The sequence below is a fragment of the Trichomycterus rosablanca genome, chromosome 14 (genome assembly GCF_030014385.1).
Source record: "Trichomycterus rosablanca isolate fTriRos1 chromosome 14, fTriRos1.hap1, whole genome shotgun sequence".
Classification (NCBI taxonomy): Eukaryota; Metazoa; Chordata; class Actinopteri; order Siluriformes; family Trichomycteridae; genus Trichomycterus; species Trichomycterus rosablanca.
In genome coordinates, this window is record NC_086001.1 from 16,034,609 (window position 1) to 16,049,926 (window position 15,318).

At 38.3% G+C, this 15,318-nt stretch overlaps 1 protein-coding gene across 2 annotated transcripts in view; it reads left to right on the forward strand.

The window, feature by feature from the left end:
* Positions 1-15,318, forward strand: part of nrxn2b (neurexin 2b) — an 810,738-nt gene that overhangs the window by 491,600 nt on the left and 303,820 nt on the right. For both annotated transcript variants that reach the window (XM_063008256.1, XM_063008257.1), the window contains 2 exons: positions 12,075-12,194; positions 13,082-13,463. In XM_063008256.1, coding sequence (XP_062864326.1) covers positions 12,075-12,194; positions 13,082-13,463 — 502 coding nt within the window. The remainder of the gene's footprint in view (positions 1-12,074; positions 12,195-13,081; positions 13,464-15,318) is intronic.

Sequence of the window (15,318 nt, forward strand, 5' to 3'; positions counted from 1 at the left end):
GGCACAATTTGGACATGTTCACTGTGGGGTGTACTCACTTATGTTGCCAGCCATTTAGACATTAATGGCTGTGTGTTGAGTTATTTTCAGAAGACAGTAAATCTACACTGCTATACAAGTTGTACACTGACTACTCTAAGTTATATCCAAGTTTTATTTCTATAGTGTTGTCCCATGAAAAGATATAATACAATATTTGCAGAAATGTGAGGGGTGTACTCACTTTTGTGATACACTGTATATATACATATATATATACAGGGGTTGGACAAAATAACTGAAACACCTGGTTTTGGACCACAATAATTTATTAGTATGGTGTAGGGCCTCCTTTTGCGGCCAATACAGCGTCAATTCGTCTTGGAAATGACATATACAAGTCCTGCACAGTGGTCAGAGGGATTTTAAGCCATTCTTCTTGCAGGATAGTGGCCAGGTCACTACGTGATGCTGGTGGAGGAAAACGTTTCCTGACTCGCTTCTCCAAAACACCCCAAAGTGGCTCAATAATATTTAGACCTGGTGACTGTGCAGGCCATGGGAGATGTTCAACTTCACTTTCATGTTCATCAAACCAATCTTTCACCAGTCTTGCTGTGTGTATTGGTGCATTGTCATCCTGATACACGGCACCGCCACTGGATGCACATGGTCCTCCAGAATGGTTCGGTAGTCCTTGGCAGTGACGCGCCCATCTAGCACAAGTATTGGGCCAAGGGAATGCCATGATATGGCAGCCCAAACCATCACTGATCCACCCCCATGCTTCACTCTGGGCATGCAACAGTCTGGGTGGTACGCTTCTTTGGGGCTTCTCCACACCGTAACTCTCCCGGATGTGGGGAAAACAGTAAAGGTGGACTCATCAGAGAACAATACATGTTTCACATTGTCCACAGCCCAAGATTTGCGCTCCTTGCACCATTGAAACCGACGTTTGGCATTGGCACGAGTGACCAAAGGTTTGGCTATAGCAGCCCCGGCCATGTATATTGACCCTGTGGAGCTCCCGACGGACAGTTCTGGTGGAAACAGGAGAGTTGAGGTGCACATTTAATTCTGCCGTGATTTGGGCAGCCGTGGTTTTATGTTTTTTGGATACAATCCGGGTTAGCACCAGAACATCCCTTTCAGACAGCTTCCTCTTGCGTCCACAGTTAATCCTGTTGGATGTGGTTTGTCCTTCTTGGTGGTATGCTGACATTACCCTGGATACCGTGGCTCTTGATACATCACAAAGACTTGCTGTCTTGGTCACAGATGCGCCAGCAAGACGTGCACCAACAATTTGTCCTCTTTTGAACTCTGGTATGTCACCCATAATGTTGTGTGCATTGCAATATTTTGAGCAAAACTGTGCTCTTACCCTGCTAATTGAACCTTCACACTCTGCTCTTACTGGTGCAATGTGCAATTAATGAAGATTGGCCACCAGACTGGTCCAATTTAGCCATGAAACCTCCCACACTAAAATGACAGGTGTTTCAGTTATTTTGTCCAACCCCTGTATATATATATATATATATATATATATATATATAACAAATATAATAACAAATAAATATATATAACAAATAAAACATCTAATTTAATTGCTGTAGGACTGCTAGTGTAACAGAATTTTCTGTGCTGTACTATGCTGACAATGTTTGATGTATGTGTTTATATATTGAGTGAATTTTGTCCCTTGGGGGATTCCATAATCAGTGTAAAAGTGTGCTTCTCTACACACATGATCGTCTCTGTGCTGCGCCTCAAAAGATCAAGCCAGTAAATTATTCTGCTTCTGGTACTTTGTTTATGTACAGTTTATTTCTCTATTCATAAACTCAGCAAACTCTAAAGACGCTCAGTTACACTAGGACCACCTCGTAGTGCAAGTTAACCAGTAAATGTGAGGCACTTGAACGTGGCAATAAAATAAATAAATAAATAAATAATACTACTAATAATAATAAAATAAAAAATGAAAAAGCATTAAATAATAAAAAAAAATGAAAAAGCATTAAATAATAACAATAATAAAATAAAAAATGAAAAAGCATTAAATAATAATAATAATAACATAAAAAATGAAAAAGCATTAAATAATAATAATAATAAAATAAAAAATGAAAAAGCATTAAATAATAATAATAAAATTAAAAATTGAAAAGCATTAAATAATAATAATAATATATTTAATTTTAATAATAATAATTTTATTTTATTATTGTTTAGGTTCACTTAAATAATAATTTAACACTTATTTATGTTTTTATTTATTAATGCTACATGTGGAGAAAGCTTAACCAAATGACAAAAAATAGTAATAATTAAATTAAAATTAAGCAAATAACTGATTTTAAAGCTGCAAAATGTGTTTAATAAGAATGTTCTACTCTTGATGTGGGTATATTGGCTGTCAACTTTGATCCACAACACTTAAAATGTCATAATAACCAGAATTCACTTTGTATGATCATCAATGTTACATGCAAAAACTCGCTGTGTTCCTGTTCATGCTACAAAAGCTTTTTTATGCTGGAACTTTATTTGCTTTGAATCCTACTATTGTGCTAATGGCCTAAAGCACCATAGTTTTTTAAGCCCAGCCAATTACCCAGCATGCCCTGTCAAGTTTCTGTAGCACAACCAATGTCACACTGAGATCTGTGGGATATTCAGGGTGACATTGTGCTGTGAAGTGGTGCTTTACAGTGACCTAGTTAGATTAACTCCTCTCTCTCGGCTTTGTACTGCAGTCTTTATAGTTTATATTAACATGGAGAAAGGACTGGTGTTGCTGAAGACCTGCTGACAGGCTCGGGGGGGGCTTTTGTTTGTTTTAGTGCCACTTCAGCATTAATAAAAATAAAATGCTGTGTACTTCTCAAGTGCTTTATTTTATCTCCAATAAATAAGATTTTAAATCTCAAAAAGAATTTATTTTGTAGCTTAAACTTGCATTCCGTTTATTGTTTAGTTTGGCTTAATGTTATCAGTACTGGAGAACCTTGATGTTACAGATCACTGATAAGCCATTAAAAGTCAATCTGATCAGCGGGAAAAGCAGTCATCAATCATTTAAATTCTGACTTTTATAGATTTAAAATGTATTTTAAAATGAGTCAGCACATAAAATGTATGCTTGTCAATGTCAGGTAATAGTTTTATTACCGTCAGTGATATTTACGGTTGTTTGTTAGAGCTCACATTTCATTAATGGTCTACATAATGAGCAATGTTTCTTACTTTCTCATGAATTCAATGTAATATACCAGGGGTGCCCAATACGTCAATCGCGATCGACCAGTCGATTGCACAGTGCACGCTGGTTGACCGCACCTCATTCAAACAGGTCAATGTGACCACTGTTTCTTTAATTTGCAGTTTGTTACCATAATTAAGCATTAGCCCGCCAAAAGCACCGCTATTCTAGAACGTTCTAGAAATCTAGAACGTTTTCATTCATCAGTGGCCAGTTTGCACCATTTTTGCATTTTTCCTTTTGTAACCTACACTGTTTGTGATGATAAGTGCGCAACCAAGCACAAAGAAACCAAAAACAGTTTGATTCGGGCAAGAACACTGCAAAGACAGCTGTTTCGATCATACGTGGAAGAAGCTAAAAATAATAAAGTCTAAATATTGGTCCACCCTTACTAATGAACACTTGGAAGCTGCTTGAGAATTGGCATCAGCAGCTACTGTCCAGACTACATAAACCTGGCTGACACCATTCAGTATGAATCATCAGAATAAGGTTAGTGGGATTTTTCAGTGACTTGCCCTGTAATGCTGAATATCAATATAGGCAACCGAAGCGCAATATAGGCAACTGAAAGCTTTTTTGAAAATTGATGAGGCCAACCTTTTTAAAAAGTACATTGCAATGACCTGTAGACTAAAAATAGTACATCTCAAGCCATGAAAGTACGAGCACCCCTCTAATATACTAATTTGGCACCTCCTGCCAGATATTATGACACATTATCGCTGCATATTCTTATAAAGCGGCAAACCTAGGCACACTTAATTAATAGTTTAGCACTTATTTAAGTCTGCGGGTAACAGGAGCCATTGGTGAGCCACTTTCTCTAGGTGAGCGCAGTAGCTGATAAATTGTAGCCCATGATCAAGTTTATAGAAAATCAGATTGTCATTCTCCACAACTTGAATGTGGGAAGGCTTAAACCGATGAGGATTTTCCAGCTTCAATGCCTGCTGCTTTATAAACTTAGTAAGCACCATTTCTCAGTGGTGTGTAAAAATGATCTCGACAAGAGAAGACATTTTGCTTTTTTATCTGTCAGTTTATACACACATAAGAAGAAAAAAAGCAGACAATACTCAATATTTGCAAATAAGATCTATTTTTTTATTTATTAAATTTTTTTTTGTATCATTTGTGTATACGTATGTTAGCAGCTTAAGCACAATGTACACGTGAAATATATAGTAATGTGGGTTTTTTTAGCTAAAAATTAGAAAGTCTTTTAAAGTATAGAGATTTCAAAGTAACCCAGTAGTGAACCATGAAAACTTAAACCTCGAAACCCAGTCCTCTGCCTCAAGTATTTCCTCTTTAGTTTCTTTGTGAAACTGATATAAAAGTATAACTTTATCCTCAATGTCTCTTTATTTAACATTTTTTATATCTAACAAACCACTATCATTTTTATACTGGCCATTTTGCTTCAAATTAATGAGCCAAAAAAAAGAAACAAACAAACAGTATTTGAAAATGCTTTGTTGTCATTGCAAAACGACGAGCAGTAAATCAATGCACCGAAATACAAAGAAAAGTTTAACTTAGCTTGTGTTCTTCAAAATGAGAATTTATATCTGTGTGCTGTTAGATTAGGAATATAAAGAAACAAATATTAAAATAAAAAATTTAAATGTTACTGTGCACACAACTTAACTTTTGGGCCGAACTTTTGGGCCGAACTTTTGGGCTGAATGATAAACACATATCAGTTAGGCCCACACAGCTCTCTAGACAAATATGACAGCTATGACAATGGGCTGAATTAGTCATAAATCTGGTGATAACAAAGCCCACCCATTTATAGGGACGATATTGTTGGTCAATTTAAAATTGTTTTTAATAAATTCCTATTGTTTGGCCAACTATAAATCTATAAACAGACCACCTTACAGCACACTGTTATTTTTACAACCTTTTTTTAACCCATCACATTCCAACACAAATTGAATAGTATTCATCGGTATTAAAGATTTAAATGTTGATTTTTAAGGTATGATTTGATAAAATTAGAACTGGTCACTTATTATATTTCTATATATTTTATATCAGACTAACAAGTGCAGAAAGCATCTTCTAGCATTAATAGGAAACATAATATTAAGCAAATATTAAGTAATTTAGGGTTTGGCCCATAACTTTGTGCATGGAAATGTGTAAACAAACAGATCCTAAATGTTTTTAAAGCCTATTGTACAGTGAGTTATTGCCTTTACATATTCTATCTTCTACTACAGCTAAGATGTATAATGCTTTGAGTGATTCATACTGTGAATGTCAGAAACACCTAAGAGCAAAATCCTCCTCCTCAGTTCTGCTCTTTACACTTCACTGCAGTGGTTCTCAGCTGTACTTGACTCATAACCCACATTTGTTGTTCATCATCAAGAAATGAATTTAAACTAGTTAAACTTTAATGCTTTTAATTAATTTTACTAAATGAATAATGCAGTAATAGGCTATGCATTCATGCATAAAACAAATCAAAGTAACTAAAAGCCATTCAAACATAGCAAATTAAATCTGGACAAAATTATACCTTCTTAATTATGCATTACTTTATGTGCTTACCAAGACATTATGTTCTGCTCTGATTAAGAAAATCAGGGCAAGTGGAGGGCAAGTCCTTATGTTAAGGCTTACTATTATGGCACACCACCCAGCCCATAATTAAGTTGGTATAATGTAATGTTGAGTCAGAGTATATGTTGAGTTCTTGGAGGCAGTGTATAAATGTACAATGCTTACGTAAGCACAAAATAGCAGTATACCAGTAACAGGGTTTATTTATTTATTTAAGTAAGATTGTACTATTTGAAAATACTTTTTTTTTTTGATAGATAAAAAGGAACAAAGAACAAAGAAAAACAGCAATATATACAGTGTATCACAAAAGTGAGTACACCCCTCACATTTCTGCAAATATTTCATTATATCTTTTCATGGGACAACACTATAGACATGAAACTTGGATATAACTTAGAGTAGTCAGTGTACAGCTTGTATAGCAGTGTAGATTTACTGTCTTCTGAAAATAACTTAACACACAGCCATTAATGTCTAAATTGCTGGCAACATAAGTGAGTACACCCCACAGTGAACATGTCCAAATTGTGCCCAAATGTGTCGTTGTCCCTCCCTGGTGTCATGTGTCAAGGTCCCAGGTGTAAATGGGGAGCAGGGCTGTTAAATTTGGTGTTTTGGGTACAATTCTCTCAAACTGGCCACTGGATATTCAACATGGCACCTCATGGCAAAGAACTCTCTGAGGATGTGAGAAATAGAATTGTTGCTCTTCACAAAGATGGCCTAGGCTATAAGAAGATTGCTAACACCCTGAAACTGAGCTACAGCATGGTGGCCAAGGTCATACAGCGGTTTTCCAGGACAGGTTCCACTCGGAACAGGCTTTGCCAGGGTCGACCAAAGAAGTTGAGTCCACGTGTTCGGCGTCATATCCAGAGGTTGGCTTTAAAAAATAGACACATGAGTGCTGCCAGCATTGCTGCAGAGGTTGAAGATGTGGGAGGTCAGCCTGTCAGTGCTCAGACCATACGCCACACACTGCATCAACTCGGTCTGCATGGTCGTCATCCCAGAAGGAAGCTGACGCACAAGAAAGCCCGCAAACAGTTTGCTGAAGACAAGCAGTCCAAGAACATGGATTACTGGAATGCCCTGTGGTCTGACGAGACCAAGATAAACTTGTTTGGCTCAGATGGTGTCCAGCATGTGTGGCGGCGCCCTGGTGAGAAGTACCAAGACAACTGTATCTTGCCTACAGTCAAGCATGGTGGTGGTAGCATCATGGTCTTGGGCTGCATGAGTGTTGCTGGCACTGGGGAGCTGCAGTTCATTGAGGGAAACATGAATTCCAACATGTACTGTGACATTCTGAAACAGAGCATGATCCCATCCCTTCGAAAACTGGGCCTCATGGCAGTTTTCCAACAGAATAACGACCCCAAACACAACCTTCAAGATGACAACTGCCTTGCTGAGGAAGCTGAAGGTAAAGGTGATGGACTAAACCCAATTGAGCACCTGTGGCGCATCCTCAAGTGGAAGGTGGAGGAGTTCAAGGTGTCTAACATCCACCAGCTCCGTGATGTCATCATGGAGGAGTGGAAGAGGATTCCAGTAGCAACCTGTGCAGCTCTGGTGAATTCCATGCCCAGGAGGGTTAAGGCAGTGCTGGATAATAATGGTGGTCACACAAAATATTGACACTTTGGGCACAATTTGGACATGTTCACTGTGGGGTGTACTCACTTATGTTGCCAGCCATTTAGACATTAATGGCTGTGTGTTGAGTTATTTTCAGAAGACAGTAAATCTACACTGCTATACAAGTTGTACACTGACTACTCTAAGTTATATCCAAGTTTTATTTCTATAGTGTTGTCCCATGAAAAGATATAATAAAATATTTGCAGAAATGTGAGGGGTGTACTCACTTTTGTGATACACTGTATATTTAATTTTTAATCGTTTGACAGCCCCAATATATTGTATATATATATATATATATATATATATATATATATATATATATATATATATATATATATATATATATGTATATATATATACTGTATATATATACAGTATATTAGGGCTGTCAAACGATTAAAATTTTTTATCGCGATTAATCTCAGAATTTCATATAGTTAATCGCGATTAATCACATTTTTTTTTTAAAAGGAGGTGGTTTTATTGTTATGGCTGATCGGTGTACATACACTAACATACACAAAAACTCATTCACAGTCAACAGTCTTGTTCCCTGGGTTCTGACGACTCATACTAGTGACTATATTACTTGCATCTTTGCACAATATTGCATTGTTTTTGCACCTTATTCTCACCTTATTCTACCTGCTGCTATATAAACCCTACGCTGCTAACTGGATATCAGAATACGTTTTTATTAGGGCTGTCGAAGTTAACGCGATAATAATAACGCGTTACACTGTTGCCAGATTGGGCGGTTATCCGCCAAATTGGGCGGATTTTGTTGGAAAACAATTTAATAGCATTTAAATAATACTTCTGTTTAAAAGAAAATATTCAGTTTTAAGAAGCACCAGCATTGTAGAAGGCTATTAAAAGTAAAGTCAATTTTCAATGCTGATTTGGCTTAATAGTGTTGGTCAGTCTGTATCATATTCTTGAAATGATAAAGTATTGCAAAGGAATATCTTTGAAATTCTTCCTCATAATGTTAAGGTTGCTATATTTTGGTTTTTCACTTGTCAGGGAAAATTAAGAGAGAAAAAAACTTATTATTATCATGTGTGTGATATATATCATTTACGTGATCTGCGTATCACGTTACCACTGTACGTCACTGAGCTGATATGTGTATCAGGTGACCAGTGGGTAACGGCGTGTTATGTTTAAGTGTGATGCTCCAAGTTGTGGATTAAGCAATAAAGACAACACGTTCTCCATATAACTAGTGTCATTTGTATTTCGTGGTTAAGTACAAAACATAACAATGCGGATCTTCGTGATGTAATTCTACATGGCACTCACTGCCTGTATAGGTAAATGAGTGAGTGACCACATAAAAAAGGTATCAGTTTCTGTGCCACCCCTGTGTGAGCAATGGTCTCAGTCTGGCCACCCCTGTGAATATATATATACAGTGTATCACAAAAGTGAGTACACCCCTCACATTTCTGCAAATATTTTATTATATCTTTTCATGGGACAACACTATAGAAATAAAACTTGGATATAACTTAGAGTAGTCAGTGTACAACTTGTATAGCAGTGTAGATTTACTGTCTTCTGAAAATAACTCAACACACAGCCATTAATGTCTAAATGGCTGGCAACATAAGTGAGTACACCCCACAGTAAACATGTCCAAATTGTGCCCAAAGTGTCAATATTTTGTGTGACCACCATTATTATCCAGCACTGCCTTAACCCTCCTGGGCATGGAATTCACCAGAGCTGCACAGGTTGCTACTGGAATCCTCTTCCACTCCTCCATGATGACATCACGGAGCTGGTGGATGTTGGACACCTTGAACTCCTCCACCTTCCACTTGAGGATGCGCCACAGGTGCTCAATTGGGTTTAGTCCATCACCTTTACCTTCAGCTTCCTCAGCAAGGCAGTTGTCATCTTGGAGGTTGTGTTTGGGGTCGTTATCCTGTTGGAAAACTGCCATGAGGCCCAGTTTTCGAAGGGAGGGGATCATGCTCTGTTTCAGAATGTCACAGTACATGTTGGAATTCATGTTTCCCTCAATGAACCGCAGCTCCCCAGTGCCAGCAACACTCATGCAGCCCAAGACCATGATGCTACCACCACCATGCTTGACTGTAGGCAAGATACAGTTGTCTTGGTACTTCTCACCAGGGCGCCGCCACACATGCTGGACACCATCTGAGCCAAACAAGTTTATCTTGGTCTCGTCAGACCACAGGGCATTCCAGTAATCCATGTTCTTGGACTGCTTGTCTTCAGCAAACTGTTTGCGGGCTTTCTTGTGCTTCAGCTTCCTTCTGGGATGACGACCATGCAGACCGAGTTGATGCAGTGTGCGGCGTATGGTCTGAGCACTGACAGGCTGACCTCCCACGTCTTCAACCTCTGCAGCAATGCTGGCAGCACTCATGTGTCTATTTTTTAAAGCCAACCTCTGGATATGACGCCGAACACGTGGACTCAACTTCTTTGGTCGACCCTGGCGAAGCCTGTTCCGAGTGGAACCTGTCCTGGAAAACCGCTGTATGACCTTGGCCACCATGCTGTAGCTCAGTTTCAGGGTGTTAGCAATCTTCTTATAGCCCAGGCCATCTTTGTGGAGAGCAACAATTCTATTTCTCACATCCTCAGAGAGTTATTTGCCATGAGGTGCCATGTTGAATATCCAGTGGCCAGTATGAGAGAATTGTACCCAAAACACCAAATTTAACAGCCCTGCTCCCCATTTACACCTGGGACCTTGACACATGACACCAGGGAGGGACAACGACACATTTGGGCACAATTTGGACATGTTCACTGTGGGGTGTACTCCCTTATGTTGCCAGCTATTTAGACATTAATGGCTGTTTGTTGAGTTATTTTCAGAAGACAGTAAATTTACACTGCTATACAAGCTGTACACTGACTACTCTAAGTTATATCCAAGTTTCATGTCTATAGTGTTGTCCCATGAAAAGATATAATGAAATATTTGCAGAAATGTGAGGGGTGTACTCACTTTTGTGATACACTGTATATATATATATATATATATTTTTTTTTTAATTTTTTTTTTTATTTCAATATATATTCAGGTCTGGGCTCTGACTGGACCACTCAAGGACATTCACAGACTTTCTCTGAAGCCACTCCTTTGTTCTCTTGGCTGTGTGCTTCGGGTCGTTGTCATGTTAGAAGGTAAACCTTCGCCCAGTCTAAGGTTCAGAGCGCTCTGAAGCAGGTTTTCTTCAAGGATCTTGGTGTACTTAGCTGCATTCATCTTTCCCTCTATCAGGACTAGTCGCCCCAGTCCTGCTGCTGAAAAACATCCCCACATCATGATGCTGCCACCACCATGCTTTACTGTAGGGATGGCATTAGCCAGGTGATGAGCAGTGCCTGGTTTCCTCCAGACGTGACGCTTGGTATTCAGGCTTTGGTTTCATCATGTTTCACCTTGTTTCTCATGGTTTGAGAGTCCTCTAGGTGCCTTTTGGCAAACTCCAAGCGGGCTGTCATGTGCCTTTTACTAAGGAGTGGCTTCGTCTGGCCACTCTACCACTCCATGATTTGTGGAGTACTGCCTGGATGGTTGATCTTCTGATAGGTTCTCTCATCTCCACAAAGATATGCTGGAGCTCTGTCAGAGTGAACCTCGTGTTCCTGCTCACTTCCCTGGCCAAGGCCTGTCTTCCCCAATCGCTCTGTTTGGCCGGGCGGCCAGGTCTAGGAAGATTTTTGGTGGTTCCAAACTTCTTCCATTCACGAATGATGGTGGCCACTGTGCTCTTTGGGACCTGTAAAGCTGCAGCAATTTTTCTGTACCCTTCTCCAGATCTGTGCCTCGACACAATCCTGTTTCTAAGGTCTGCAGATAATTCCTTTGACCCCTTGGCTTGGCGTTTGCTCTGATATGCACTATCTATTGTGGGACCTTATACAGGCAGGTGCTGGCAATCCCCAATAATGTCCAATCACTTGAATTTACCACAGGTGGACTCCAATTAAATTGTAGAAACATCTCAAGCAGTATCAGTGAAAACAAAATGCACCTCAGCTCACTTTTGGGTGTCATATTAAAGGGTGTGCACACTTGTACACTTGTGTACATATGATATTTTACATTTTGAGAAAAAAAAAAAAAAAGTGTGCAGACTTTCCGGCTCGACTGTATATATATAATATATCAATATCAATAATATATCATAATATATCAATAGTTTTATGATTTCAGTATATGAAACATAGATGTAAGTGGACATTTTTCCTGTAGATGTAGACCAGAAAGACAGAGAACATTCATTGTTACATTATTATTAGTAGTAGTAGTAGTAATAATAGTAGCAAACAGTACTAAATCAGTACTTTGTGAATTGTTTTACAACTAATTAATTAAAAGATGTTTTCCACTAATTCCTAATGTAATGCCTACAACAAATGAATAAGTGAAATGATTAAATACAGATGTTCAAATCAGTTCCATCATTATGTTTAAATGCACACAGGTTCTTTCCTCTTTACAAAGCAAGGTGTGTCAGTATAAATGAACATATCATGTTTTGACAGTAAGTAAAGTGTGTATCTGTGCATATTGGTTGATCTTTCTCTCCTCCTGTAGGTAAAGGTCCTGAAACACTGTATGCAGGTCAAAAGGTCAATGATAATGAATGGCATTCAGTGAAAGTAATGCGCAGAGGCAAGAACCTGCAGCTTTCTGTGGATAATGTCACTGTTGAAGGTAATAAATGCACAATGTCTCTGATACATTTGATACAGGTTGTGAAAGACCCAGTGATGAGTAGTTAAAAGCATCATAAATGCTTTGCTCATAATGTCATTGTTTAAAATCAAATGTTAACTATTACAATATTTTATTTTACATTTTCCCCCCAACATTCCTCCCAAACTAGTCGTATCCAATCACCCGATTGCATTACACTTTCTCTCTACTGATGTTAACCTCCACTCTGACTGAGGAAAGCCGTGACTAACACATACCCTCTTCAACATGTATGCAGTAGCCAACTGCATCTTTTCACCTGCACGAAGCGAGTTCATATGTGGATCAGCTTTGTGTACGGAGAGCCACACCCTAAGCCTCATTATCCCCTGTCTCTGTGCAGCCGCCATTAATCAGCCAGCAGAGGTCGTAATTGCATCAGTTATGAGGAGTCCCCTCCAGCACGCTGCCCTTAAAGAACATCCAATCGTTGTTCATGTAGGCGCCCAGCCTGCCGGTAGCATGAGTGCCCTACCTATTATAATATTTAAGATCATGTACACATGTATGTAAAACCAACCTGAATTTGTAAAACACTACTTTTGCACACATTTTGTCCAAATGTGCTATACTTTATTTGCATGTGTTGTGAATGGAAAGCCTTTCAGCTTTTTCATATCTTTTGTCAGTACTGGTATAAAATTACAATTTAATCAATATTACAATGTATAAAAGTATGTAAAATGGAATTGGTTAGGTTATTTAGAACATTTGGTTGAACATGCAGTGCAATTTTACTATTATTTTTAATCTACAGGAACCACCTCATATTTACTTATTCTGCTAATAATGAATGCACCATTTTTCAATTAGTGATTTAGTCCTACACTGATTTTCCATTTCAGGTCAGATGACTGGTGCCCACACCCGGCTAGAATTCCACAACATTGAGACGGGTATCATGACTGAAAGACGTTTTATCTCTGTTGTCCCATCCAACTTCGTCGGTCACCTGCAGGGACTGACGGTCAACGGCATTCCCTACCTCGACCAGTGTAAAAATGGTGACATCTCTTACTGTGAGCTGAATGCTCGCTTTGGTATGCGCCACATCATAGCCGACCCGGTAACATTTCGAACTAAAGGAAGCCACCTAGCATTAGCTACGTTACAGGCGTACGCTTCCATGCACATGTTCTTCCAGTTCAAGACCACCACTTCTGATGGTCTGATCCTCTACAATAGTGGGGACGGAAGTGATTTTATTGTGGTAGAGCTGGTAAAAGGGTAGGTATCAAACTCTCACTCTGTGGTCTATTTATGATGATTAATGACACATGGGTTATGAATCATGTATTAGTGCTTTTGACCTGCTGCCATCGTTTTTTTTTATATACCGTAGGTTTATGACTTATTGCACAGCATGTTGTTATTTAAGAGGTTTTATCAGAGCAGTGCCACATTTGGCTTTGCTGCTATTTAGTAAATTCCCTTTTATACTTTCTGTGGTTAAAAGACGATATTATGCAATAAGATTGTGTAACTGTTATTCTAGTTTTGCTCATTAGGGATTTTGGAGCAAGATCTAAGTTCTGTTGCAAAAAGTGCAATACAAAAACATTATCTTGACTTGCTTTAAACACTTTATATACTGATGTATTGCTTGGGGGATGCAACAGCATTCTCACTCATAATATTTAACCTCTTATTGCTATTAATACTAGCATTGCTTTATTAGCATATTTGGTGTTAATAACATTATGTAGTCTTTAGCGACTTGAGTGCCCATACACAAATGTAATACATGTACACATATACAATTTTATATATAAAATATACACCCATATTTGTCCTATATATTAAAGCTATGAGAAATGTGTGGCCCATAAAAATATGTATATATTTATGCTCATGTATGTGTAATAAATTTTTTGACATATATGTAACATATATGTCAAAAATGCTTATTTCTATATAATATATAAAGCCAAGAACCAATAAAGCCAAAACAAGGTTTCGGTGCTTGTGTTACAGCCTCTTTGCCCAAATTTGAGCTGAACAAATAATTGAGTCGTGCCTACTCAATTAATAGAGCTTGTTGAGTTCAGTTTACAGAACGAATTATACGTTCAATGAAATAAAAACATTTAGAAGCAGTAAATGTGTTTTACTGGGTGCATATTTAAATATATTTTTAAGTGTTTATTAGTATATATAAGTGTAATTAATTTTTTACCAACAGCATTGTCTGTGGGTTTTCACTGAAATAGGCTGTTTTCATATTTATATACTCAATATATGTGAATAGTACACAACATTTAAATAAAAAACATATATGTGAATGCCTGAAAATAAGAAAAATTACACATACAACCTTTTTTTATATGAACATATGTTATGTTCATAAAATTGCATACGTAAATTAAATATACAGTGTATCACAAAAGTGAGTACACCCCTCACATTTCTGCAGATATTTAAGTATATCTTTTCATGGGACAACACTGACAAAATGACACTTTGACACAATGAAAAGTAGTCTGTGTGCAGCTTATATAACAGTGTAAATTTATTCTTCCCTCAAAATAACTCAATATACAGCCATTAATGTCTAAACCACTGGCAACAAAAGTGAGTACACTTAGTGAAAGTTCCTGAAGTGTCAATATTTTGTGTGGCCACCATTATTTCCCAGAACTGCCTTAACTCTCCTGGGCATGGAGTTTACCAGAGCTTCACAGGTTGCCACTGGAATGCTTTTCCACTCCTCCATGACGACATCACGGAGCTGGCGGATATTCGAGACTTTGCGCTCCTCCACCTTCCGCTTGAGGATGCCCCAAAGATGTTCTATTGGGTTTAGGTCTGGAGACATGCTTGGCCAGTCCATCACCTTTACCCTCAGCCTCTTCAATAAAGCAGTGGTCGTCTTAGAGGTGTGTTTGGGGTCATTATCATGCTGGAACACTGCCCTGCGACCCAGTTTCCGGAGGGAGGGGATCATGCTCTGCTTCAGTATTTCACAGTACATATTGGAGTTCATGTGTCCCTCAATGAAATGTAACTCCCCAACACCTGCTGCACTCATGCAGCCCCAGACCATGGCATTCCCACCACCATGCTTGACTGTAGGCATGACACA